Source organism: Anser anser, assembly GCF_964211835.1.
Source record: "Anser anser genome assembly, chromosome: 10".
Taxonomy (NCBI): domain Eukaryota; kingdom Metazoa; phylum Chordata; class Aves; order Anseriformes; family Anatidae; genus Anser; species Anser anser.
Window position 1 is genome coordinate 11,977,894 of NC_139730.1, and position 25,125 is coordinate 12,003,018.

General features: G+C 44.7%; 1 protein-coding gene across 15 annotated transcripts in view; it reads right to left on the reverse strand.

The window, feature by feature from the left end:
- Positions 1 to 25,125, reverse strand: part of MYO9A (myosin IXA) — a 188,244-nt gene that overhangs the window by 133,523 nt on the left and 29,596 nt on the right. For all 15 annotated transcript variants that reach the window (XM_083850482.1, XM_083850479.1, XM_083850489.1 and 12 more), the window contains exon 2: positions 18,266 to 19,186. In XM_083850482.1, the coding sequence (XP_083706608.1) occupies positions 18,266 to 19,108 (843 nt within the window). In that variant the 5' untranslated portion in view covers positions 19,109 to 19,186. The remainder of the gene's footprint in view (positions 1 to 18,265; positions 19,187 to 25,125) is intronic.

The window sequence follows — 25,125 nt, forward strand, 5'->3', positions numbered from 1 at the left end:
GCCACTGCTAGAAGTACAATACAGTGCGCGTGCATTTAAATCATAAAATTTTCAGAAATAAGGGTGTGCGATGGCCGGACAGACCATGGCTTGCTCAGGATGAGTGATGTTCTGCTGCTTGTGCGCCAGGAGCCGTGCACCTTTATTCCATGCTGCAACACTCACGTGCCTGACAGCACAAAATACGAGGAAAAGACACTGGGAAATTCACGGGGATGCTACTTGCCTTTCACTAGTGAGTTAACGGGAACTCACACTTGGTTTTCCAAATAATTTCCTGCGAATAAGCGATGGCTGCTCCAAAGACGCCTTCACTCGAGTACATGCTCGTGACATTCCCTATTTTCCCAAAGTGGGGGCTTCCAGCTGACAGCTGTATGCAGAGCTTCTGTAACCTCTTTTCTGTTCAACTGCCTGATAAACCCTCTCTGGCTAGAGGTCTTCGAGATGGGAAACAGCCATCGCACTCCATCTCTGTGTAGTTACACAAACAGTGCACTCAATTTGCTCACCTTGTAGAAGCCTGCAAGCTCTGCACCATTACTATTTACACCGACCTTCCTTCTTTCAAGCTTCCAAGAACCACTACAGCGTGCTGAAGCATTTCAGCAGTTCTTCTCTAACAAAACACATTGTAAAGCAAGAAAAATCACGGCCTGATACTAGCGTTGTGGTAGCTGGAATGGGATAAAGATAGATGTGCAACAAATTTTGTAGGCGAAAGTAAATTTGTCTGTCATTGAAACAACTGGAAAAGCGAACAAGGTTTCACATACACACAGGCCTTCTGCCAGCCTGCAGCAAACCTCAAAGCTCGCGTACAAATTCAGAGTAGTTTTTCTCAATTTAGCACGAGATTCATTGGTAGAACCCAGTGGGAGAAAAAACCCTTAGCCAGAGGAGCACAGGAATGTGAAAAAGGGAGCCAGGAAGGGCGAAACCCAGCACTCCCTGTGCTAAGCAGCGATATGCAATTTATACCCTACATAAAAACACATTTTCTTCTGTTATTTGGAAGTGGGAGGCTACATAACACATAGCAATGGCTGCACCACATCGGAATAAAGAGTGGGCCACAGATAACCATGCTTATCTTGTAAAAAAAAAAAAAAATGAACTGTGAAGCCACATTTGCAAGGCAAGGGAAGGATTGCACTTGTTCCCTGGATGGGAAGGGGCTGTGCCGAATCCCTCCCAGCAGGACTGAGGCCGGAGAGCAACACACAATGCCGAGGGTACGAGCATCCTTCCCAGGTGAGAAGCAGAGTTTACTTGCTCCTTCGTGCATCACCCGCTTCTGAAGCCCTGACTCGGATGGCAGGCAGCAATCTGTTCTCGTTACACACCGCCCCAACGTGCCGAAGCCGATGAGGAAACCAAGGAGGTGACTGCTCAAGCGTTCTGCAGTGCCTGCCACAGTGCTAGCCATTATCCGCACTTCACACCAACCTCTGAGAACTAAACGCTGGAAGCAATGCCTATGGCGAGGGAGAACGGTGGCTCTGCGCAGCCAAAAATCTCCACGTGCATCACTTGGAGTGATCTGGAAAGGTTTCTTGGGGTAGAACTGAAGGAACTTTCCCTTAAACAACACAGGACATGCTGTCCTGAAGTGGAGTTCAAGTGACAAACTCAGCCACTCTGTTTGCATTTGGGATGATGTGAATTCATTTGGAAACCACTTAGAATTCTGTTTCCTTTTTGTATATAAAAGATGCATGCAGCACCCAGCAGAAATTGCTGGAGCACATTTATTTATTCCGAATGGGAAGCACAGGGATGCTGCTTCAGCCTTATAAAATAAGAAGACCATTAGTGGTAGCTAAGGGGAGTTTGCTTGCGTCTTTGTCTTTGAAGAGTATTAAATGCATCTCTTTATTGACTTTAATCAGCAAGCAAAACACTACATTAAAAAATTAAACGCATCTGAAAACAGCATTTCTTCTCTACATAGCTCTGCCTGCATTTTAAGGAGGAGGAATGGCAAAGGAAGCTAAAAACTGACAAAAAGGAAAAGTACAGAATGAAACCTTTCTCTCTGCTAAGTGGGCATTGCTGAGCCTTCATCCGCTTGTTTATAACCACCGGGCAGAACAGCAGCACGATTGTCCTACCTCGCGCTGGCCTGCTTTCAGCAGGAATGCTTTGGTCATTCGGCCCCTGGCATCAGATACACGACGCTTTTACCCTGGCAGTCTCTCCTTTCTGCCATTTCTTCCCTGTCTCTCCCTTTGGATGCCATCCAGGCACGCAGGATCTGCTGAAAATTCATCAGCTGCCTGGCTCAAAGTGGCTGTAATAATTAAAAGTGAGGTGGAAGCTGAAACAAGGCATGGAAAAAATCCCACGTTGTCAGGGATTGTACAGAAAAGGAAAAAAAAGGGGGGGAAAGGAGGGGAATGAGTGCTGAGGAGCTGCATGTACCTAAAAACATGGTTTGAAGATCAGTGGTGCTGAACAAGAGCATCACCATTAGGGGGTCACACCTGGGCACCATGCTGTGAACGGGATCAAGATCCCGAATGAGCCTAAAAACAATGCATTTAGACCCAGTACTCTAAAACACCCCACAGGGGCAGCTTTTTTCTCTAACATGAAACATTTAGTGACACATCATGGTTTGTATTTGTTTTGTTAAGCCTTGTCCTTTTCTACTTGCCTCTGTCTCAGACGCTACCTCATTTAACGTGGCAATCTGTCCTCAGAAAGACGTTTTCTTCAGAGGCAATGACTGTGCAGGTGAATTCACACAAATAAAATCACATTCAGTGTATTTTCTCCGCTCACCGGGTACTCTCTGCCTAAAGTCATATTAGAAATCGAAAAGAAGCTGCATGTATAGGTTACTGCATTTATAAGTGCATTTATAAGCTACTGCATACTTAAGTAGTTCAGGGAGTATTACTGCACTTGAAATTCTCTCCATGCCATGCCAGAAAACAAATGCATCAGAGATAACTCATGTGATAGGCAGAAGCAGGTATTAACATCTCTACCTTGAATTACTGACGGATTTTAGCACCGACTCACCGAACTATTAGCCTTGCACACCCCCTAACCCAGCCCACGGCACCGGACTACAGCAAGATGGGCACAAGGAACTGGGCTGATGTGCAATTCGGCTGTGAGGAACAGAATGGCACCCAAAAAGAAAACGTTTCCCTAATTTCTCATTGAGAAACTGTCAGCATCTGCAAGTGCCCTATCCAATGATGCTTCCTTTTCCAGAGAAATGCTACTTTTGGTATCTCATGAGCAAAATAACGTGTGGATCCGGCTACTCGGGAAGCAGTGAAAGCAAACTAGAAAGGTAGAAATGCAGAGGTTTCTCTCCAAGTACAGAACTTACTATTAAGTTAAGACCTATTTTACTTCTCAAATTTCCAATTGAAAGCTAGCGACTTAATTAAACTCTCAGGAAAAATTAGTGCTTAAGATCTTTCAACACTACAACCATAAAGCAATTTAAGAATTACAACCATTGAAGTCCAAACGCAAACTTATGACTCCTGCAGACTTCAGCACAGCTCACACAGATCCTTTATAAGCTAATGCTTAGGACAACCTAGTTATTCAGAACGCTTCGTACTCTGTCAGAGTAGGAATAACCAGAAACCCTCTCTTCTCAATAGCCATTTCTCCTCTCAGCTAGCTACATGCAATTTTCCTGCTGACTAGATGCAATTAATACAGAAAAATAGAAATATTTTGCTTATTTATGATTATACTTTAATGAAATTTTCCCAGCATCAAGAAACAGTGAGGGCAGAAACAACTGATCTAATTGATCCACAAGAGTTTTGCAACCTAAATAGGGGAAAAAAAGACTAAACATTCCTAGAGTGCCCAACTGTTCGGGTCAATATTGCTCGTAGCACGACAAACACTCCATTTTCACACAGCGAAGCCCTCGCTAATAGCTTATGGAGTTCTTTAAAAGCCTAGCAATCAATAAAATGCAATTTAAAAACTTAGTCAAAGGGGTCCACTAATGCCATAGAGATTAAGCAGACGCTGACCCAACATTTCCTCTAAACTCTAAAATTAGCCTAAGGGACAAGCTTGCCATTGCGATCAAACTTAGAGGCAGAGACGTAAAGAAAAAGCACTACATTTTGTATTCTACCATTTTTAAATGCATCCAGCTCCAGGCTCACACCATGCAGATATTCTCGAGCGGGTAATTCTTGCATGGATGCAGACAGTCCCACCAAGATGAGGCTGTGATACACGGGGTTGTGACTGCATTAGTGCTTGGCTGAAACGACAGCACGGTGGTTTCCCAAAACTCAGAGCAACCTCAATCCCAGTTATTTATCATTTCACACCCTCGCATGGTACCAACAACAGGAAAAGCCTGGAGCTCTGACCTCATTAAGCTGTAATTGCACAGTCCGTCAGCAGACACATTTACTCATCCAAGTAAGCGTCCACTCTGTCAATAACCCAGGCTGATAAATTTAATTAATAACCCCGCTTGAAAAACAGGCAAACTTCAATAAGTGCTTTTTTTTTTCTCTCCCAAAATCTTTCTCTTTTCTCCCAGCTTTATTGAAATTATTCAGCTTTCCTGTACCAGATGAAAACCAGATGTCCTACAGAGTGAATGGCTGCACAAGCCAGGAGAAACCAAGACAGCAACAAGCAGGTCCCACCCATTCATTACCCCTATATTTCACTCATGCCATAAGGCTATTTATATTGCATCTCTATTATTACAAATATTATAATTGTGATGTAATTCTGGAAACCACAATTTTCTCCTCTGTAGCAGAGGAAAGGAGAAAGCAGCAAGCAAGTTAAAAGGCTCCAGCAAAGTTTCTTTGTGCTGCATAAGCACTTTCAAAAGCTTCACTCACATTTTGCGGCATTAATGCCAATATTATGGTTTGTAATCCCTTTTGAAGCAGCCCAAGCCCAGTATTAATCCAGGCTTACTGGCTCTTGGATGCCCACTTGCTGTACTTACAACAGGAAAAAAAGGAAAGGAGCCTGCGCACACACACACAAGGCAATTCAGGAGGTTATCGCCACACGTGTTTTTCAGGGAATACTGAAGGTGATTCTTCATTTACAGTCTGCATCGGGAACGGAGCTGTACTGGCAGTGGGCAGCTGCCTGATGCAAAAACAGGGAGTGAGAGAAAATCACAAGTGATTCGCACACTGCCTGTCTACACACGTGGGCAACAGCAGGGCAGGTGACCTGACCTCGGTGAATCTCCAGGCGCACATCCCCAGGAGGGCACAGTTTTCCTGCAAACTGCTCCATCTTTGCTCACCCAAAGGTTTTGGCAACAGAGCTCTCGGACTAGAATCACTCGTACGAGGGCCATTAAGAGCAGCTGCGATGCAGAACACAGGAACAGGTTCTTCTCTGCTACAGTTTGCAGAAAAAGAAAAGTGAGTGGAGAAACAAGCCCTGTCAGGCTGGATTTGCTGCACAAAAATCAATGGCCAATACATGCCTGTGTACAGGCAGCCTATGCATAGACAGCAATGCTCAATGGCAATCACAGATCACCATCGGGATACAGAGCTCTTATTTTGGGCAATTCACCTGATTTCTTCAAAACTGACTTAATACTTAAAATACACCAACAGCAAGCTAGTTTTGACATCCTATTCAGCTGCCAGTTACACACACGTGTCCTGCAGTCCCACCTTCAGCTCCTCAGCAGGGCCACCTGCGAGCAGTAACACCCCTCGCCTTCAGTCAAACACGGCAGGTAAAACAGCAGGGACGTTTCACCAAAATATTTTCTGTATCCTCCACAGATGGATGCGCTTTCCCATCACAACAAAAGGCTTCGCTTATGTTATCATCTGCGTTCCTCCGCAGCTTGAGAATTAAGTTTAGGTACTGCGTTTTAGGAGGAGGATGCCAAAGCACGACACAGAAAATTTTCTTGGTTTTAGGTGATTGACCATTTTTTGGTCTCCCGCATGGCGCCTGCGACGCAGCCTCGCGTTCAGCATCCATGATCTCAATGCATGCAGAACACCAGCGTGTGCCCTCCTCAAGCTGAGATCCGGCAAAGGTGGAAATGTTTCCGTGCTGTAGTTTCTCCTGGCAAGCAGCTTGTGCTGCGCATCAGCTGGGCCCCATGAGGCACACAGGGAAGAGCAGTGCCCGTGTCCCCTTCTGCAGGGCTCATCTGCTCTGGGACGGAGGGGAGCGAGCTAGAATTAACAAGAGCAACCAAATGCAAAAATTGCATGTTACGTTTGGCAGCAGGCTGGTATTAGATCACTGCGAATCCCAGCTTAAGCCCCTTAATAAAGTTCAAACATGAATTTCCTGACTAAGGTAAAAAGCCTGGCTAAAATTTATGAACTGCTGGCAAGTTTACCGCTATCCCAGAGGCCTCCAAATACCAAGACAACTCTGGCCCACAAATGCAAAGTTCAGGCAGATACCTTGGATACATTCCTCTTTTAGCATCACTGGAGCTAGAGCCGAGACAATGAAGAAACAAAATTTAGCAAGAACAGAAAGGTACTCTGGTGAAAATAAGAGGTTTGATTAATCCACAAGAGGCAAAATATCCATTTTATGCATTATGAGACCATCACTGTCTGACAGCAGTGATTTCAGGGCTTGCTCTGAAGCACAGCTGTGATGAGACACCCGCAACATTTTTTTCTGTTTTTGCAAATGATCGAGTTACTTCAGCAATAAGGACACAACTTACTAGAAGGCACCCCTACCTTTTCAGAGCCTTAAACTAAATGGCAGAGCATTATTGCCAAAGCTCACAGAGTTTATTTTCAATTAAGGAGTGGATACAAGCCTTGCACAGAAGGGCATTTAATTTCCTGCTTAGGGGAGGCAACCCAAATCTTCCCCAGCTCCATCAGACACAGCCTACTCCACCTACCACGCAGCTGATTCATATCTCTCCCTTGAATAATGCCTTACAAGAAGTCTCATTGTACTCACTTCAGAGCTCGCTTCTTATCTGCAGGGTGAGGAGCATTTACAGTCAAGACGAGGATCTGCAGAGTCTGGAGAATTCAGAACGCCAAGCTGGCAGCATATGCAAAAGGGCAGAGAGAGGCAGAGTCGTCGATCAGGCTGCAGCACTCGGCAAATGCAAGCTGCACACAGGAATATGGTTCTGCAGGTTGCAAATAAAGTGGGGCTTGCCCCACTCAATTCAGAGGTGGAAGAAATGCTGACTTGCCTGATATTTGTCACTAAGTATCTATTAACAGCAGCAGACGCTCTTTCCTCTGACATTTTCATTTATGTTTTGGAAACAAACAAAAAACACCAGAATTTTCTGCTCCTCAGGATGACTTTCTAGAGCAACAAGATCTCCTTCATTAGAAGCCACCAGTGCAGCACATAAATTCGGAAGTTTCACAGTGAAATTTGGAAGCTGTGGGAAGAAAATCCCTAAATGAACCCCACACACCTGTAGCGGAGAGACTCAGCATTGCCCCCTGTATCTGCCCCCACCAGCCTGCATTTCTGTAACTACAAATATAAAGAAAGCAGGAATTCTGCAATAGAGAAACTAGTTTCATATTTTATTAAAATTAGCTTGGTCTCTTCCTCAGTCAGTTCAATGTGAGCAAGGAGGGAACAACAGGGATGCAGTGGTACTACCAAACAACTATGAAACATTATAAGTTGCCTATCACAAAAAAATGTAAGAACCAAAAAGGTGACGTCAGAATTTTATCCTTTCCTCCAAATTTGGTAGAATTCCACAGAACAATGGCATTGCTGACGCCGCAAGGGTCATCTGTAAATTTTAATTATTTTGGAAACCAGAGGCTGGACCAGTTTTTGCATGTGCAAGCCCAGTTGCGGCTATCGCCGGCAAGCACACAGCATCACTCCTTCCTCAAACTCTCCTGAAACCACTTCCACTTCCCAAGGCAGCCCTCAGATTTGAAGCAGATGAAGGCTTTAACACCTGGCCCTCACCTTGGACACAAGCATTTTTATTCACCTGCTTTCATTCTCACCTGGTGTCCCTCACGCAGCTCCTTGTCCACGATCCTGATGAAAAATAAGTAAGTACATCTGCCTACTTTGGGGCAATCTGCAGATATTTGATCCCTACTACAGTTGCTGCATAGGAATCCCATGTCTCTGCTTTCATTCCCTTCAACCAAACACAAGGATGCTACAGATCTGGAAAATGCTGACAAAATACAACCACATTTTGTTATTGCACTATGACCAGAAATTGCTTTCAGAACCAGAAATTGCTTTTTTTTTCAGCTTTCTCTCCCTGCCACCAAACTCATCCTCTTCCCCCACAGTTACTGGTACAGCCACCCATTTTCTGAGACGTGCTCTCTCTCTGCAAAACCTTGCTTTCCTGAAAGTGGCAATGAGGGGAGTTTTTGACACAGTGAGGGCCTTTCAAACAAAGTTACAGATTTTGCACTGCTGGGCTGAATGTAATAATTCTTCATTCACTGCAAGGCACCTAAAATATATAAAAATAAATTTCATGCTCTCTTAAATTTTTTCTCAATCGCTTTTTTCTTGAAATTCATACTTTGTGTGTGGCATTAGCACTTCTTAAGTATTTTAATAGGAACTGCTTGACAACCATTACAGTACACCCCGCTACCAGTCTGCCCATAGCAGACTGTACTGCCCCACACTAAATTGACCACTTTGATAAAAGTATTTAACACATCCAAAAATGCTTAAAAAAATCAGAAATAATCCTGATTCCTACTTCTCCTAGTAGGATTAGTAGATTATATGGTTTCTCGGTACCTTTTGTAATGAAGCTGACACAATCAGCCCTCATGACTGTAAGTAATGGTTCTCCATAACTGCAAACTGCCCCAATTTGGCTAAGTTCGGAACATGATTTCAATTCTTAAAAAACATTGCAACATCTCTGCTTCTATTCTGGCTTTACCCACGCTTGTTGTCAGGGTTAAGACTCTTGAAAACTGAAACATCCTCTGAAACCTGCTCAGCTCTCACAAGAAGGAACTGAATTATTCATCTCGGGTCTGGACGAGCACACCCGCGGAGGATGACTGCCGGTCCTTCCTCTAGGCGCTGTTCGTTGCATCGGCTCTGCAGTCATACCAAAAATGTTAAGTGTCACGTAGCTGTAAGCTGAGTTTTTATGGAACTGCTGCAGGGTTGAAAATAGGAAACCCTTACTGGCTTAGCAGCTGGGAGCACAACAGCAGGCAGCGCGCCAGTGGTGCTGCCTGGATCAAGATCACTGACAGCAGTCAGCACAGACTTCACGTAGTCCAATAGACCCCCTAAAGTCCATCCAGACCTACCACACTGATTTCTGACGCCAAACGAGGGATTCCCTGAGCCCCAGGTGATTGAAAGCTATGGGCCAGCAGGGAAGCATCACCTGCCCTGCTCACTCTGCTTCCCAAGGACACGAGGAAGGATGAGGTGAAGCCTTCATCGCGCAGCCCAGACTTCCCAGCTGTAGGGAAGGAACAGGACCTTGTGGAACATCATTTGGGGGAAGGATTGTTCCCTCGCCCTCTCCACATGCCCAGCTTTAACTGGGCTTGACCTCCGAGCAATATTTAACTTTGGGGGCTGCAGCAGCTAAGCAGCTACCTGCCTATGCCCCGCTGCGCTGCCCCACTCGTTGATCTGATTCCTGTTAAAACCGCCAGCAGCAGAGCTGTTTGGTCAGCGCGTGACATACTTTGTTTGGCTTTGTATTTAGCAGGTGCTGGGACCATGACGAAGCAGCAATCTTCTCCAAGCTGCGGAAGAGACCAGAGCAACAGCAGACCTACGGCTTCAGGGCTCCATGAGATGGTGACAACTGCTCATTTGGTAAGTCTTGGTTTTAGACTTTTTTTTTTTTAAATATAAACCTAAATAATGGTCATTATTCCCACAGATGCTCATGTTCTACTTGCAGTCATTAAAGAACATACTGACTTCGCTCTTCCTACACGAAGATGTAAGGGAATTCAAGCAGAAACATCGCGTGGATTCAGTTGGCTCCCAGGTGGGTCTTCAAAGGGAACCTCCTGGCCAACCCCACCTGAGTTTCAGTGTTCCGAGACCGCTCAGACCCAAACAAAATCCATGTTTTTATCAGAGTACAGTGCAATAGGAGATGTTCAGCCACAGGACCAGGTTGGGACTCATCAGAACTAAAACTCTGGAGACACATGTGTGGACTCGGCCTTGGCTGCTTCCCTCGGCACAATAGCTCCCTGCGGTGCTGAACTGCTTGCTAACGTACACGTACTATATATACACGCCCCGTAACATATGCTTGCGTACTTATCTTCTAATTCCCATCAAGGGCAGCTAGGTAGTACAGTACCTTTAAAAATAACAGTGCTTGCAGACCTGCCCCAGCTCATACAGAGAAGCAAAGCAAAGGAGGAACAGGAACAAAAGCCAGGCATGTGCACCCACTCTGAAAGCAGCCCTGGTCGCTTAGGTTTATACAGAAAAAAGGTTGATTTAGAAGAAAAATAGTTAATTAATCATGCTTACTCTGTCTCCACTGCACAGCAAAAATGAAGTAACAAAACCAGCTACCATATTATAAATAGCAAGGGCAGGAGGGTTGGAACCAGACGATCTCTAGGTGTCTTCCAACCCAAGCCATTCTGTGATTCCATGACTTGAGGACACTGAGACTTGACTCCGAAGCTTTTATCTGCTGTCTTGGAAAGCAATGCGTTGGCATTCCCAGTGCTCAGGAGGATGCTGTAGCTGAGTCTTCAAGCAGGCAAGGGGCTATCGCAGGGTATGGGTCCTTGGGCAACACGCAGGGTTTGGCAGCGAAACCCTGCACTCTCCAGAGAGGTTTAATGGGGAGCACTCGTGTTGTGTGCCTGTAACAGCCACATGGACAGCAGAAACAATTAAAAAGCCAAAATTCATCAACTGCTATTTTGCGTTAATTACCAATTATTCTGTAACTAGAACACCACAGCTTTTTCCAGTGCTGTACCAACCACATAAGGGCTGGGACTTCTGCACCTCTGTTATCGATACTGAGTCCTCATAGAAGCCTCACTGAGTAGCAGCAGCTCGATCTTCCTTTAAAACATCACTTACCAGGTGCTACGTTATCACAGCACAATCTCGTGGAAATGAAAGAAAAGCTTCATAAAGTGTGCGCTTTCAAATTCAGGTTAAAATAAAAAGCTTAACGCAAAACCAAATAACAGATAAACTGAAGAAATACACAGGCTAAGCCACTAGAAGAAAAAAAAAGCATTAATGAAAAATCAACAGTCCTCTAATACCATATAACGCTGACGTAATTAAAAAAATGCTGCTGCAAAATAATTCTGAGGGTGACAATGCACATGCTTTCAAACCAGAAGTATTAATCTGGATTCACTATGGTAGCACATAAGCATGAACACACGGCCCCCTGCTAGGGACAGACTCAGGATTATATACCTCAGTAGAGGAAAAAGGTGAAACCCTGAAAGAATGAAAGAAAACTAAAGAAAGAGGATAAAAATGGAAGGGTATGAATGAGAGCAAATGGCAAAGCAAAGTAATTTGCCCAAAAAAGATGGTGAGGGGGCTAAGGAACACAGGAGGGAGGAAAAGACAAGGACGTGGGGAAAAAACGGGATATTTGGACTTGAAGGTTCAATAAAAAGCACTGCACTCATCAAGGTCAGGGCTTTACTTGTTGTTTCCACCAGGGGAAACAAAATAGCTGCTTATTCTTAGGGGTAGAGAAAAAGGCCCTTTCCCATAAACCTGCTTTAGTAACTGATCGATTTTCCTGCAGCCACCTCAGGTCAGAAATCACCATTTCCGTCATTCGAACATAATAACATGGCTTTTGAATTGGGGTAGTGAAATATTTGCTGAGGATAGCAAATAATGGAGAAAAAGAAAAGTCAAATTCCACCACCGATGCAGTCAATCTGGCTGTTCCACAGCCTCTAAAGAAAAAGGACTGAGTAATTCCGAACCGGGGAAGTGGATGAATGGCACACTCTGACACAGAGGCAGAAAGTGTAAAATATCACGAGCTAAAGAATAACAGCATTTTGGAAGGACTGCTGAAAAGCATTTAGTGCATGGGCATTGCTGTATGACTCCTTTGTGTCGCTGCTGCTGTCAGAGGCCTGCATGAATTCTTCTCACATTAGACATAATCTGTATAATCTCTGCGAGCTGTTTCCCCTCTGGCCTTCCCGTGCATTTGGAAGAGGCGAAAGCAATGCTCAAATCCCAGCTGCTGCACCAAACTTCCATGCCTAACTCAGACCACACATGAGATCAGTAATAATTGTACATACTACAGGCCAAAAGCTATCAAGAGCAAGCAAAGAGCGGATGTAAATCCCTATTTCAGATGTAAAACCTCTCGAGACACTTGGCACAACCTCATGACTTGAAATGCTGCGTGCAGTTGGCTTCTGGTGACAACCTTGTCCCGTGCTGCTCAGGTACCCCAAAGGTCCAGCACATGCCCAAATCTTGGAGCTCACTGATTTTTTGCTCCATTCAAAAGCTCTTTGTTGCGCTCTGAAGCATTCAGAAGCATCTACTGCACTTCTGGCAGGGAAGCAGTGTTTTCTCCTAGCCTCAGCCAGCTCCTCAACTGCTGCGAGCAGCTCCCTGGCTTGACTCAGCTCAGGAAGAGGAGGGACGGAGCCTGCTTGTGACAACGGCCAAGTTCTATACAATAAAATTAAATACCTTTTAATTGCTTCTTACGTATTCCTCCAGCAATCTAACAAGTAGAAGAAAAAGAAAAGATGCTAGACTTCCAGGCCTAAAGGTTGAAGCTGTAACTTTCACAGATCTGCTGGAGGTGTAAAATTGTTCCAGAAATTAAAAAAAGACATTGCTACGGCGCTGTTCGTAACATCTCAGTACAACCCCCCACCTATTGGGAAGGCACGTAGCATTGCCACCACTACGAAAGGCTGGCTGTTATTTTCTAAACGCAATTCAAGCCACCAATTCTTTTTTTTTTTTTTTTTGGCACAGACGATGCAACCACACATCAGTGAATGACAGCAACAGCTCCCATCCACAGCCAGCAGTGATCGTTAGCCTGTCACAGAAACATTTCTTTTTGTTATTCTTTTTTTTTCAAAAGCAATTGAGAAATCCCCACTGGGACATTTTTAAGATGCATGCAAACAGCTGCTTAGAAAACACGTCTGGTTTTCGTAGCTGCAGTGCTTCTTGCGACAACTGAGATGTCAGCAAAGCTCCGGCTGCTGGATCGATCCGGCGCAGGCTCCTGGAGCTCCGGGCATGTCCCAAACCTGCCTGGGGACATGTGGCCATACCAGGGCCAGGGGGCAGTTTACTACTGTTTGCATTTATGCTGAGAAATAAAGAAAAATCACATGGTCTGATAAATCAACTTGCACTCAGGCCACTCCAGTGGAGCTGACACGTGCGGTTTGTCTCTCGCTGTCCTGAGCGGAGGAGGACACTCATGATCCTGCTGGGGCTGGGCTTTCCACCTGTACAAGATTTAAGACTACGAAAATAAAAGTTCATCCTGATGTTTTTAGCTAATATAATTAAAGGGAAACCAGCATCTTCAGCCACTGTCATAAACAACTTTTTAAAGTTCGTATTGATTAGAAGTAGAATGAAATGATAGTTAACGGGAAAACGCTCCTGCATTACAACTCTACATACAAGATTTCAAACGCTGCTACCATTTAATGGAAAAATCTGGAAGAAAATCCCAAGAGTGAAGTTACTGCCACGTCACAAAGATCAAGCGTCTACAGTACGAACTTGAACTCCTCCATTAAATGCTTTGCAAAAACCAAACGTGCATTGTCTACAAAGCTGTTGTGTACCAGCTTGCAGAGATCCACCCCCAGAAGTTAACAGAAAATACAGGGATGCTTCCAAACAGACTTCTTCCTTCTCCTCAAGACCCATAGCAGTGGATAATGACTTTCCCAAAGCCAAAGGAACGCTTTCAAGAAATAAAATAAAATCCAGTTAGCCTCCCAAAGTTTGTATGGCCACTAGGAAAAGCTCTTCAGAACTTATAAGCATTCCTAGTCTGAAGCCACTGTAAGAAAAAAAGGAAGACCCGACCCTCTTGCCTTCCTCCTCACCTTGCTGAGGCAGCCACCAGGAGCAGGTCTCCCTACCTGAAAAGAAAATCCGTAACATTCTGATTTTCTTTCAAAACACTAGGTTAAAGCTAGGACTAGAGGATCTTAGAACCAACCTGAAAGCCTCTTAGAACCAACCTGAAAGCCTTTATGATTTTATGAAGGTGAGCCACCCAAGGGCTATTTTCCAGCTGGACATTCCCTGAAGCCACTAGCCTCTGGCTCCCAAGGGTTACATGACCATGATCCGTCTCCAACAGACCTTGACGGATGAGAGTGAAGCGTGGCTGTGGCGTGCATTGCACCTTCCAAGTCAAGAGTTCCAAGGAAAGAAAGACAGGAGACCTAGGTTTCCTGGTCTTCCCCCAACATGGAAAGTAATGAAGCCCCATTTGCAATAAAAATGTCTAATGTTCTTGACAAGTAATAAGCCCTTGAACTATTAGCGTATATCTAAAATCTTAACTTCACCTTCATACCTTGCACCTTCGGGTTAGTATTTATATCAAACACTGGCACAATTTTCATCTCTTATTTAGATAGGAGAGAGAGATCTAATTTCAGACAAGCTCGTGCTTTTATATGCTTGAGTCTTAGCTAATTATACCCTAGCTCAACTATCTGGGAATTAAAGTGGGTCCCATAACTTCTCCCCATCGACTCCCCTGCTGCAGAGATAACGCACTATTAAAAACCTCCCCTTGAAAAGGAATCAGATCCTGCGTAACTTCTGGAGCCACAGTTCGCTGACTCCATGCTGGAGAGCCACAGCTTAGTGGTTCTGAATAAATGCTTCGTGTGCGGTGTAAGCAGCAGAAACGGAATCAAGAGCAAGTGCCTATTTTATTGCATGCATGTTCTTCCCAAATATTCCATAATTTCTGTCAAAACTGGCAAGCTTCAAGTCCAAACCTAAGTTGGAAAACGGTCTGGTGATTACAGCATGGAGAAGAACAGGTTTTGATGCTGAACGACGTGTAGGAAAAAAAAACACCCCAAAATCACTCAACTCCAATCAATCCATGACATCAGGCTTGGACAGTTCTGGCCAAGTAGCTCTGACCTATTCAGTTTGGACTGTGAGCTGTGAATATTTGGGTTAGGTGAATTAATTCAGTGAATTAATGCCATCAAGAGAGGCTGAGCAGCAGCTCTGCCAATGCACATGCTCCTGAAGATAAAAGAGTGAGGAGTGGCAACACTGCATAGGAAGACCTCAAGAAACCCACCTCTGCTTCCGTCTCAGGACGAAATATCGTAGTGGGACCCTAAGTGATTTGAACAGATTTGTAAGGTAGAGATGATTGTTACAAAACTGGCAACAGTCATTAAAAGACCATATAATACACACAAAATACCTTAATTTTTCAGTGCAAGATAACTAGAGGGGAGCAACCGCTTTGCACGTGATGTTTATTCCATGGAGTTCCGCTATTTTACACTAGGTTAGACACACTAGTGTCTGGAAAATCCTGCGATAACAGCACTTTTCTGTAGAGCAAACCTTTAACCGCAGCTTTTGGAATGCAAATGGAAGTGGAAAAATCTCTTGTTCTGTGTGTTGCTTATTTCTCTCCAAAAAAAAAAAAAAAGAGAGAAATTATTGGAGTAAAATGTTTCACTAAAGGACATATATACAAACCTACATGCACACGAACGCCTGGCACACTTCCTTGATGCTTCCTTAAATAGTATCAGGGTTGGCATCTAAATGAAAAGTAACAATCTATATGGAAATTAAGCAGCAAAGCTATGCACTCCGGGTCCCTGATGGAACATCAAGCTGAGTGTAATGAAGTTTTCATCTGTAGTACTGCATGAAGTAGATCAGAAACAGAACTCAATTGCACATGCAATTATTCCTCTGATATCTGCATAAAACACCTGAACTTAAGAACTGAATTTAGCACTGAAACTAAAAAAGGCAGAGCAAAACTTTGGCCAACTCAGCTCTACTAATACCCTACTGGAAAATGGACCTTCTGCAGGCATACTGTGGCCTCATGTCCAATGCACAGTGCTAGCCGCTGCTGCATACGACTCTTGGATGACACCACCACACCTAGATGGCAATAACAGCTTGCCTTGACAGCCATCCCAAAAAGCACAGCTTGGACAAGGCTCACAGGAATCTCGTAATGACCCCTGCAAGAAAAAAAAAAAAAAAAAAAAAACAAAAAAAAAACACAACAAAACAATAGCCTTGGGCTATTCCAAAAGGCTAACCTGGGAAAACAGCGAAGCTGCAGAAAACCTTAAGTTGGCCACGCTTCCGCTCCTTCCATGCGAGCACAGCTGCAAAGGCATTCCCAGGGATGGGGGGAAGAGCTCGTGCTGCTGGAAATGCTCTGCAAGCAGGCAGAGAGCTCGACAGGAGCGAACACACTCCGATTTGCTGTGCTCCAGCCCCGAAATAACAGGGGTCGACCCACCAACAGGTATGTTGCAGCACATGTGCCTCCCAAAAGGCAAGCCTGAGCCCAACACAATTTCATTTTAAATGAGCAGAAGGAGAGAGAATGAGAGGGTCCAAGAAGGCTTCTGGAGAAAGGGAGAAGAATGGGAAGAAAGAGGAAACGTAAATGAGATGCACAAGTTTAGCATCAACCACAAATGGAAGGAATCAAAAGAGGTCAACCTGCAAACTGCTCTCAGGGTAACACAAGCCATGAGAGCTGATCTTCTCTGAAGATCCCTTTTTTAGGCAACTTTAGGAAGCAGGGAAAAAACAGAGGTATGCACATCTTATCTTTCAGACTGCTTGATTTGTGACTATTTTGAACTGAAGCGGCAGACCAGAAGAAATTCTGGATTAACCTGACTTTCTCAGAGCGACCTGGAGGCAGCTGAAGTGCAAGAAAGAAGCACAGCTGCCGGAGCTGAAGAATGCAAGCTTCTGTCCCCAAAGCAGAACCAGCCAGCATTCCCTGAACCATCAGTGCTTCAGGGACAAATCCCAAGACAACTGTCAGGAATTAGAATATTCCCAAACAAACAGTTTTCAAAATAAAATGCAAACAAACCAACCAAACCGTGAGTTTTACTATTTTTAGAAGACACGGTCAAAGCCATTTTTTAAGACAAGAAAATGCAATCCAGCATTTCCTTCTTAAAAAGAAAAACACACAGAGAAATTGCTAGAGGTTTGTAGCTAAGTGAGGCCAGGGCTCCTGTGACATCCATGCAGAGGTTTCATCATTGTCACTCGGACTGAGAATTTTGCTTGGTTGCCTCTTTGACTGAGGCAGCCGTCACACAGACGCAGCCAAAAACACAGTTTGCAATAACAGCTGAACGTTCGCTTCGAAATAATCCACCGGGGAGCTGACTGCGAGCTTTTCTGAGGCGAGAGGAGTGTTTTCCCCGCCCGACAGCAGCTGCCTTTTCTTAGAAAGCCAGCCTGTGCCCTGGGTTTCGGGAGGGAACCTGGCCCAGCTGAGGCAGCTCTTCCACGCCGATGTGAGCCCGCCGCCCGCACCGAGCCCTGCGCAGCCAGGCTGCACCAACAGAGCTCCTTCTGCAAGCAAAAATGGACAATCCTAAGGGAGGCTGTTTCCAAGAATTACACAGCTGGCTCAAAGCAAATTAACTAATGACTACTCGTATCCCACCTGTAGAGTTTCATACCTGTGACATTAATGATCCAGTTATCTCATCTCCTTTCATCACCAGGAGAAATCCTCATAAAGTACCCACTCACACAGGCTAAACCAAGCACTAATTATTAGAAAATAAACTTTTGACTATTAAAATCACTTTTGATCTATTCCTCAGCTCAGTCAAGCTGCGGGTACAGAAAACCACCCAAATGCGACGCTATCCATACGCTACCCGACGTCAGCTCAGTTTGCAACATACTATGTAAGAGGCCACCGTTAATTCATGAAAGGTTTTTTCATTTCCATTTTCCAACTGAAAAATCACTGAGATACCTTGGTATGAAACAACACTTGAGTGAAAATGCATGCATTAATAAATCTGTCAAAGCCACTTACTGCAATTCTTTTCCCTGTTTTGAATCACGTAGTGTTCCTTAGGCAGAGAGGCTACCCCCTCTCATTACTCATTCTGTTGTAACTCTGTTTATTATCAGTGTTTACTAGATAAAAACGTAATAAAACCACAACTACTTGGGTTTGTTGTGTGTGTGCTGTTTTTTTTTTACACCATTAAAAGTTTCCACACCACTATCATTTTCATCTTACCTCAAGCACTGGTCCAGCTCCAAGAATAATCTGTTCTACTCCGCTAGCAAATCCCTTCTGGCTGAGGGCAGTGAGGTGATGAATCAGAAAGTTTGTGCTCTGTGTTTTTCCTGACCCACTTTCTCCCGAAATCACGATGCACTGGTTCTTCCTCCGCTGAAGCATGGCATGGTAGGCCACGTCTGCCACGGCATAAATATGGGGCTCCAGCTTTCCCAGCTGATGGTTATCATACATTTTGACATATTTAGGATTATAAATAGGTAGAAACTTGAACGGGTTAATAACTATTAGGATGCTGCCTACGTAGGTGTAGATTTTTTCTTGCTTAAAGCGGTTTCTGAGATTTTCCAAGAGCGTTTTCTCGTTTAAGTCCGGCAGGCTGCACAAGTCATCATAGTCCTTCTGCTGCGGCTGGGGCAGAAAGCCCCGTTCCACCATCCTGCGGCGCTCCTCCGTCACCCGCAGCCATGACTGCAGGCTCCCGTAGTGGATGGACCCATCGAGGTTCTTCTCCCGCAGAAGGAAGCGGTAATCCTCGCCACTTATCCTGTTCTCCAGGGCCATGCGAGGCCACAGCATCATGCGCTGGACCGGGCAGTCCGTAGGGTTGAGGATCCATTCCTCCCCACCGAACTCCTTCACTTCTGCAAGGACGTAACATTTTGTTTTCTCGAGCTGGAGTTTATTGATGAGCGAATCGATCACCTCGGCAGCCGTGGACGTTTTCCTGGCGGTGATGGGGCAATAGATCGTCCCTTCTGCGATACTCCCGGGGTATATGTGCAATGTGTACTCGCTATCCTCAAAGCGTCGTCTGCCTCCAACATCATTTACACTCATATTGGATCCTTTCCCATCAGTACCTGCACTGCATAGTTAGGACGTCCTGTACCTTGTCAGGTCATCATGTTATCAGCACTGAAAATGAAAAATAAACAAATAGGTTAAGTATTTTATCTTTATCTATGAGATGCAGTGCAACGCAGCAGCTAAGTAACGATACCAAGCACCTAAAAGTAACCGATCATTCCCAACTGACACCTGAAAAGAGAGCAGGGTAATATACAAAAAAAAACAACAACTTAATATACCAAAGCTGTGGCCAAAAATAAACCCCACACAGTCCGCACGCATTTGACACCCAAACACAGGCTCAGTTCTACCCAGACACAGCCACCCTCATCACCTCAAACTTTGATCAGTTTTTCCCTGACCCTGAGGCATCAAAGATGCAAGCAGACCCTCTGCTTTTCCATCAACATACCTTACTGAGAATAAAATCAACAAGAAAAGCATTATTTTGTGAACAACATACTGGACAGCACACCGAATCCGAATCAACAGTGGCATTCTGCTCACGTCAAAAGTTGGTTCGGTTTAATCAGCATTACCAAATAACTTCTTGAGAATTAGTGCCTCTACTTCCATGTTCACGCACTGCATGAAAACCCAGGCAAAGTATGGCTCAGCTAACTGTGACTTTGGAAAACACTCCATGATTTTCCCAACGCTGACTTCCCGTGCACACAAACTACGTATTTCCTAGACACTGGAAGAGAATTAAACCTCTTGAGATTTTGAACAGTTGCATAAAATGCTAACTTACAAAGCTCTGATGTGTCACCTTGCAGGCATGTTCCAAATGAAAGGAAAATGCCGCCTTTGTCAACTCAAAGGCCTGAACAGGAATGCTGAACAGCATTTAGACTCTTGAAACAATGATTTGCCCAGTCACAAGTTTTTTAAAAAAAAAAAAGTCGATTACTCAGCTGTCACAAGCTTCACGTTGTCTCAGGCTGTAAGACATCACACAATTCCTGCGTTGCTCTAAGAACACAAACTGCTGATATGCCCAACGCTTTGCTGCAGCACTAATGGGACCAGGAACTTGTATCGATTTAATTTACCTCCTCTGACCGCCGCTCTGAAATCCAGACTGCAGTAAGAATCACCAAGTTATAGAGTGTATTTATGGAACACAACACCTTCAAGTTGCAGGGTATTGCCACCCCATCAATGGCCCTTTTCCCCCACGATGTCCACCTTCTTCCAAGGTGTCCACATTAACATCAGATGTGAAATGTTACAGCCAACTCACTCATACAATCTCATTTTCTTTCTCTCTTGCTGCTTAAAAACCAGAGAACTCAAACCTCCAGTGTTGAAACATGCAATGCAGATAACTTCCCAATCCCTTTGAGAACAAGGCACCCCACCACTGGCCCCAATAAAGGCAATTCCAGACTTAGCGGTCCGCAGCTCTCCAGCGATGGGATGCTGTAACAAATACACCACTCCCCTCAAAGATCTCCAAGTTATTCCAGCATGAAGACAAAAGAGAACCAAGGCAGGTGAAATTTAATACAGATAAAGGTTTGTGTAATGGACAACCTCACGCTGAGCTTTCCATCGAGCTCTGCCCCATAGGAGTGAGATCCTGCATCTATTACTGCTCCCTGACAGCACCAACAAGAAGTTAGTAGTGGTTAAAAAAAAGAGGTCAAAGCCCAACTGGGTTTGGGGTACGCCTGAGCTTCAGGAAGTCGGTGTTGGGAAACATTCACGGGGAGGGTTTCGAATGCTCACCCTTTCCCTGCGCTCTTCCCAAAGTCACCGTTGGCACCCGGAGCCGAGGCCCCCGTCCGAGCACCTCCACCCTCGTGTTCTGCAGCAACATGAGGCAGAGACTGGGCTATTTGTTTGATTTATTGTGCACGTTTCTGAGGTCCTCAAATGAAAAGCATTATTTTATGTTGCATTGTTTCTTGCTCCAATATTTCACCAAGTGTATTATCCCTAGCCACACGCTATTTGAAGCAAAGAAATTAATATGTCACAGTGAAATACATCTGGCATGGCTCCGCAGTGCAATGCTTGGTAGCAGGACATACATAATATACTGGGAAGGGCTCCAGCTGCTTTCCTATAGGTTTAGGCTACGCACAGATGCAGCAGAGATGATGTCAGTTAAGTGCTGGGTTGGGCTTTCTTTGTCTAGCTCCTCGACTCCGGTATCAGCCTTTCTTTAAGGAGGAAAAAAAAACCACTTAAGCTCAGTAATTCCTCACCAAGATCTCACTTCAAAGCTTACCACAAGATGGTTGGCTATTTTTGTTCAGGTTATTTGAGCGTATCGAAGGCTGCTGACTCACATGAGAGCTGCAAACAGTACTGCAAGTCAGCCATCCAGAGCAAAGCCTCCTTCCCTGCCGCCTCCTCCCTCCTCCAGATACTCACAAGCCCAGTAAGTTCTTCATAAAGCAGCATCAGCAGCCTGCCACTCTCCCCCACCTCCCCTAAAGCTTTCATCCCTACAGATGCTTACTCCACCTGCACCCAAACAGCTCCAGGACCGAGTGCCAAAAGCGCAAACCTCCTGCAGAGCCAGGGCCAAGTCTCCCGGAGCTGCTCCAGCGCCAAGAGCTTCCACCAACCACACAGAAATTCGGCAAGGTGAGAAAGTGAAGAGGCGTTAATTTGAGCCTTATAAATCCCAGGAGGCAGGCTACGTGATTTGCTTTTAATGACGTTAAACGCGGCTCGGAGTATTGTGTCAGGTCAAAGAGACGTTAAGGAAGGTAATTGCTTGTGGTCTCCCGGCCGCTGAGGTGCAAAAGCCTGGCTCTGCTCAACATCAAACGCGCCTCCAGCAGACAGCGCGTTTTAAAACCATGTTGGAGAAAACATTGCACTGAAACACGAGTAAATGGTAATTAGCAGGTGTTGGGAGAGGGGCTCTCTTCGTGAAAGGTGCTCTAACAGACTGTCATAATCAGCTTTTTTTCCTAACTAAACACTGTTTTTGCGTTCGGATGCAAATACTTTAAATATGGTCATGAAAAGTACAAAACAAGAAGAGGCGCTCTGCAGTCCCTGAGCACCTGCCCTACACACTGCTTTAATTACAGACATCCAGTGTCGCTGTGTGTTTGCATTTAAATGAGAGCGGATCAAAGATGACGATACATCTAAGTAGGCAGGCCTCTTACGAAAAGCTATTATCTTACTAACACAGGATGCCTGTCCGGACCCAATCAGTGGCAGATTTTAGGAGTACCTGACTTCACCACCAAGCTATCTTTCAACTGCTTCACTAGCACACTGGCTTTGGCAAGGATGAAGGATGCTGATGCTGCAGAGACTGACAGCTGGAGGATGCATGACAAATAAATGCAAAAATCTTCGGCCAAAACATTTGGATTATGCATTGCTGTGAAAGGAAGGGTTTGGAAATTTATGGCATTTTAACCTATATGCTTTCATCTTAATATTTTCTGTATTTGTTTACATTTTCTGTATTTGGATGAAGACTCTTACTCAAATTGACCCTGCACGCTGCTTTTGCTCACTTTGCTATAACATAAATCTACTTGCAACATACAAAGCATGACCTGGGCACAAATGCGAGGCTGCAAACTAAGCCTTATGCCCTCCTACCTAACAAAGCAGATTCATATTTACAAGGAACACAGAATCCCACATAAAAATCACAACAAAGATCTGATGACATGCTGAACAGGTTGACAGAAAAAGTATATTAAAATTCTGGTGGTCAACTAGGCTGTGTGCATACACTGAACTTGCACATGGTGTTTTAAATCCACACTACAGGCAATCTTTCATTAGTTGACCATAGCTTACGGTACTTAAACACTGGTAGTAAACGTGCTTTCTTAAAGGAAACATATATGACTGTATATAGGGAGTGTTTTTGTATTGGAAAATGCATTTTCAAGCAAGTGTTATTCTCTAAGAGATATCAAACGAAATGCAATGGTTCAATTACCTTCGGAAGGGAGCAGTGTTTAGACCAAGTGGGACAAAGCCACTGCAACAAACCAAGCCAGGCCAGTACACTGCTAGCAGGATGCTCCAGAGCACACTGCTTGCTGTCTATGAGCAGGCACAAGGAAGCACTGCAAATTTTATGGTGCCAGATAGGTAAAAAGCGGGGAGAAAAGGGGGCTGGGGCCTCTGTGATAAAAGTATTTACCACAAAGTGCATGAATGGAAGCTTTTGGTTGTGCTGTTTCCTGCTTTTCTGCCCAGAAAGACAAATCTTAGTATTTCCCTTTTCAGGGACAGCGTAAAGAAACATGCAGCAAAAAGCCAAAATAAACTGTCTAGTGGAAGCATCAGTACCCGCCATAAATAATTTGAGACAGCTATAGCTTGAAATCATGGCCAGGGTTTGCCAAATGTTGAATGACCAAAAAAAAAGAGTAGTGTCAGTGTTGAGACTGCTAAAAGAGCAACTCTGGAAGCAAAGTTCACTTTGCTGTATTATAGCATCACATAACCCAGACAAGTGGCTACAAAAATAGCAAAACTTTCTCCCCCTTCCTAATCCTCAGACGACTGCAACGGCCTGGGTTGCTCAAGACAAACTGGGTTCACCCCTCCGCTGGTACGTCAAAACACATACCGCGTGCCGCCGAAATTCCTGAAATAGATAACTTAAAAATCCGAAACAGCCAATTTAAACATACTTCACCGTTTAACCTGAACATACTGGCCTGAGAGCTCTCTGAAATTCTCTTAGGCAGCAGCAAATGGTCCAGGGCCGCCGCTGCCTGAAACACAGGCAGAGCAACTCCCTGCCACGCAAGCATTACCAGACCAAAACGACTGTGACAGCTGCCGCTGGAAAACTACAGCATCCAGAAAGGCAGAAAAGCCCATCTAGATGGCACACCTCTCCTTACACAAGGAGGAGAAAAATAAGGGCAGAGAGCTCCCTTCATTTACAAACAAAAATGTGCATCAGTCACACAGTCTGGATGGTTTCAGTCATCCCGAACACGGTTATTGCGTACAGTTTTACAAACCCATTCATTTGGCAACCTATACAGTGCTAATCCTCTCCTTTTTATGGTCTCTCTCTTCCTTGCTCATCCTGATTTTCTTCTTTCCACAATGGAAGAGAAATATCCCATGGTAACTTAGTCAATGACTTCAGTGAAACTCTCTAAGAACCTCATGGTGCACATGCTACCTAAAACTAGCATTTCTGTGCCCAGGTATTGGTGCAGGGACAACAGGAGGTGCAAAGGGGGGTGCCTTGCAGTAAAGCTGTCTGCAAGAGCTCCGTAAGAAGAGTTACATCCAGAAAGAATTACAACCACCAAAGGAATTAAAATGAACACAGGAAAAGTGAGACTTGTAAGCGTTGTTGTGCCAGTTTGTAATCACAGGTCAAACCGAGCTCTTCAGAAGGCATAAGAAACTTGGAAAGCAAAGAACTCAGCCCTCCAAGATTCTCCATATTCAGAGAAAAGCTCTCTCAGATAAGTTTCAGAGCAGCTTATTTGGACTGTCAGGTGTCAAGCAAGAACTGATACGCGACTGCCACAGCCACCTAACAAACCTGGTGTCCCCTCACTTCCTGCACCTCAGCAAACCCAAACGATTCTCTCGAAGCCTGCAATCCAAGGCAGACTCGTAAACCCCAGAAGTTGTTTTTTTGGCTGTTATTGTCATGAGAAAAGGAGAAACAGCATTTGGCAGGCATCAACCTCCATCCCTCTGGTAGGGGGAAGAAGGTGGAAGTATTTCCACAAGCAGGGGTAACCCACCACTGCCATGCCTTTGGGGTCAGAGATGTGCACTCTGCCCGAAAGAAGATTCCCAGAATATGAAAGGATTTGTGAACACTCAGCTAAAACCATGTAAATAGTTCCCAAAGGTTTGCAGTTGCCCACATTAAGTATAACCTAAAACAGGTTGCAAGCGCTTTGTGAGCTGCTCCTAAGCTCACTGGCTTTTTCATTGACTTGAAAGTTGAGAAAAGTCATCTCAGGCTTATTTTTCCTGTGTTTACATTTTTATTCATCACTTTCAGCAACGGCATCAGCATC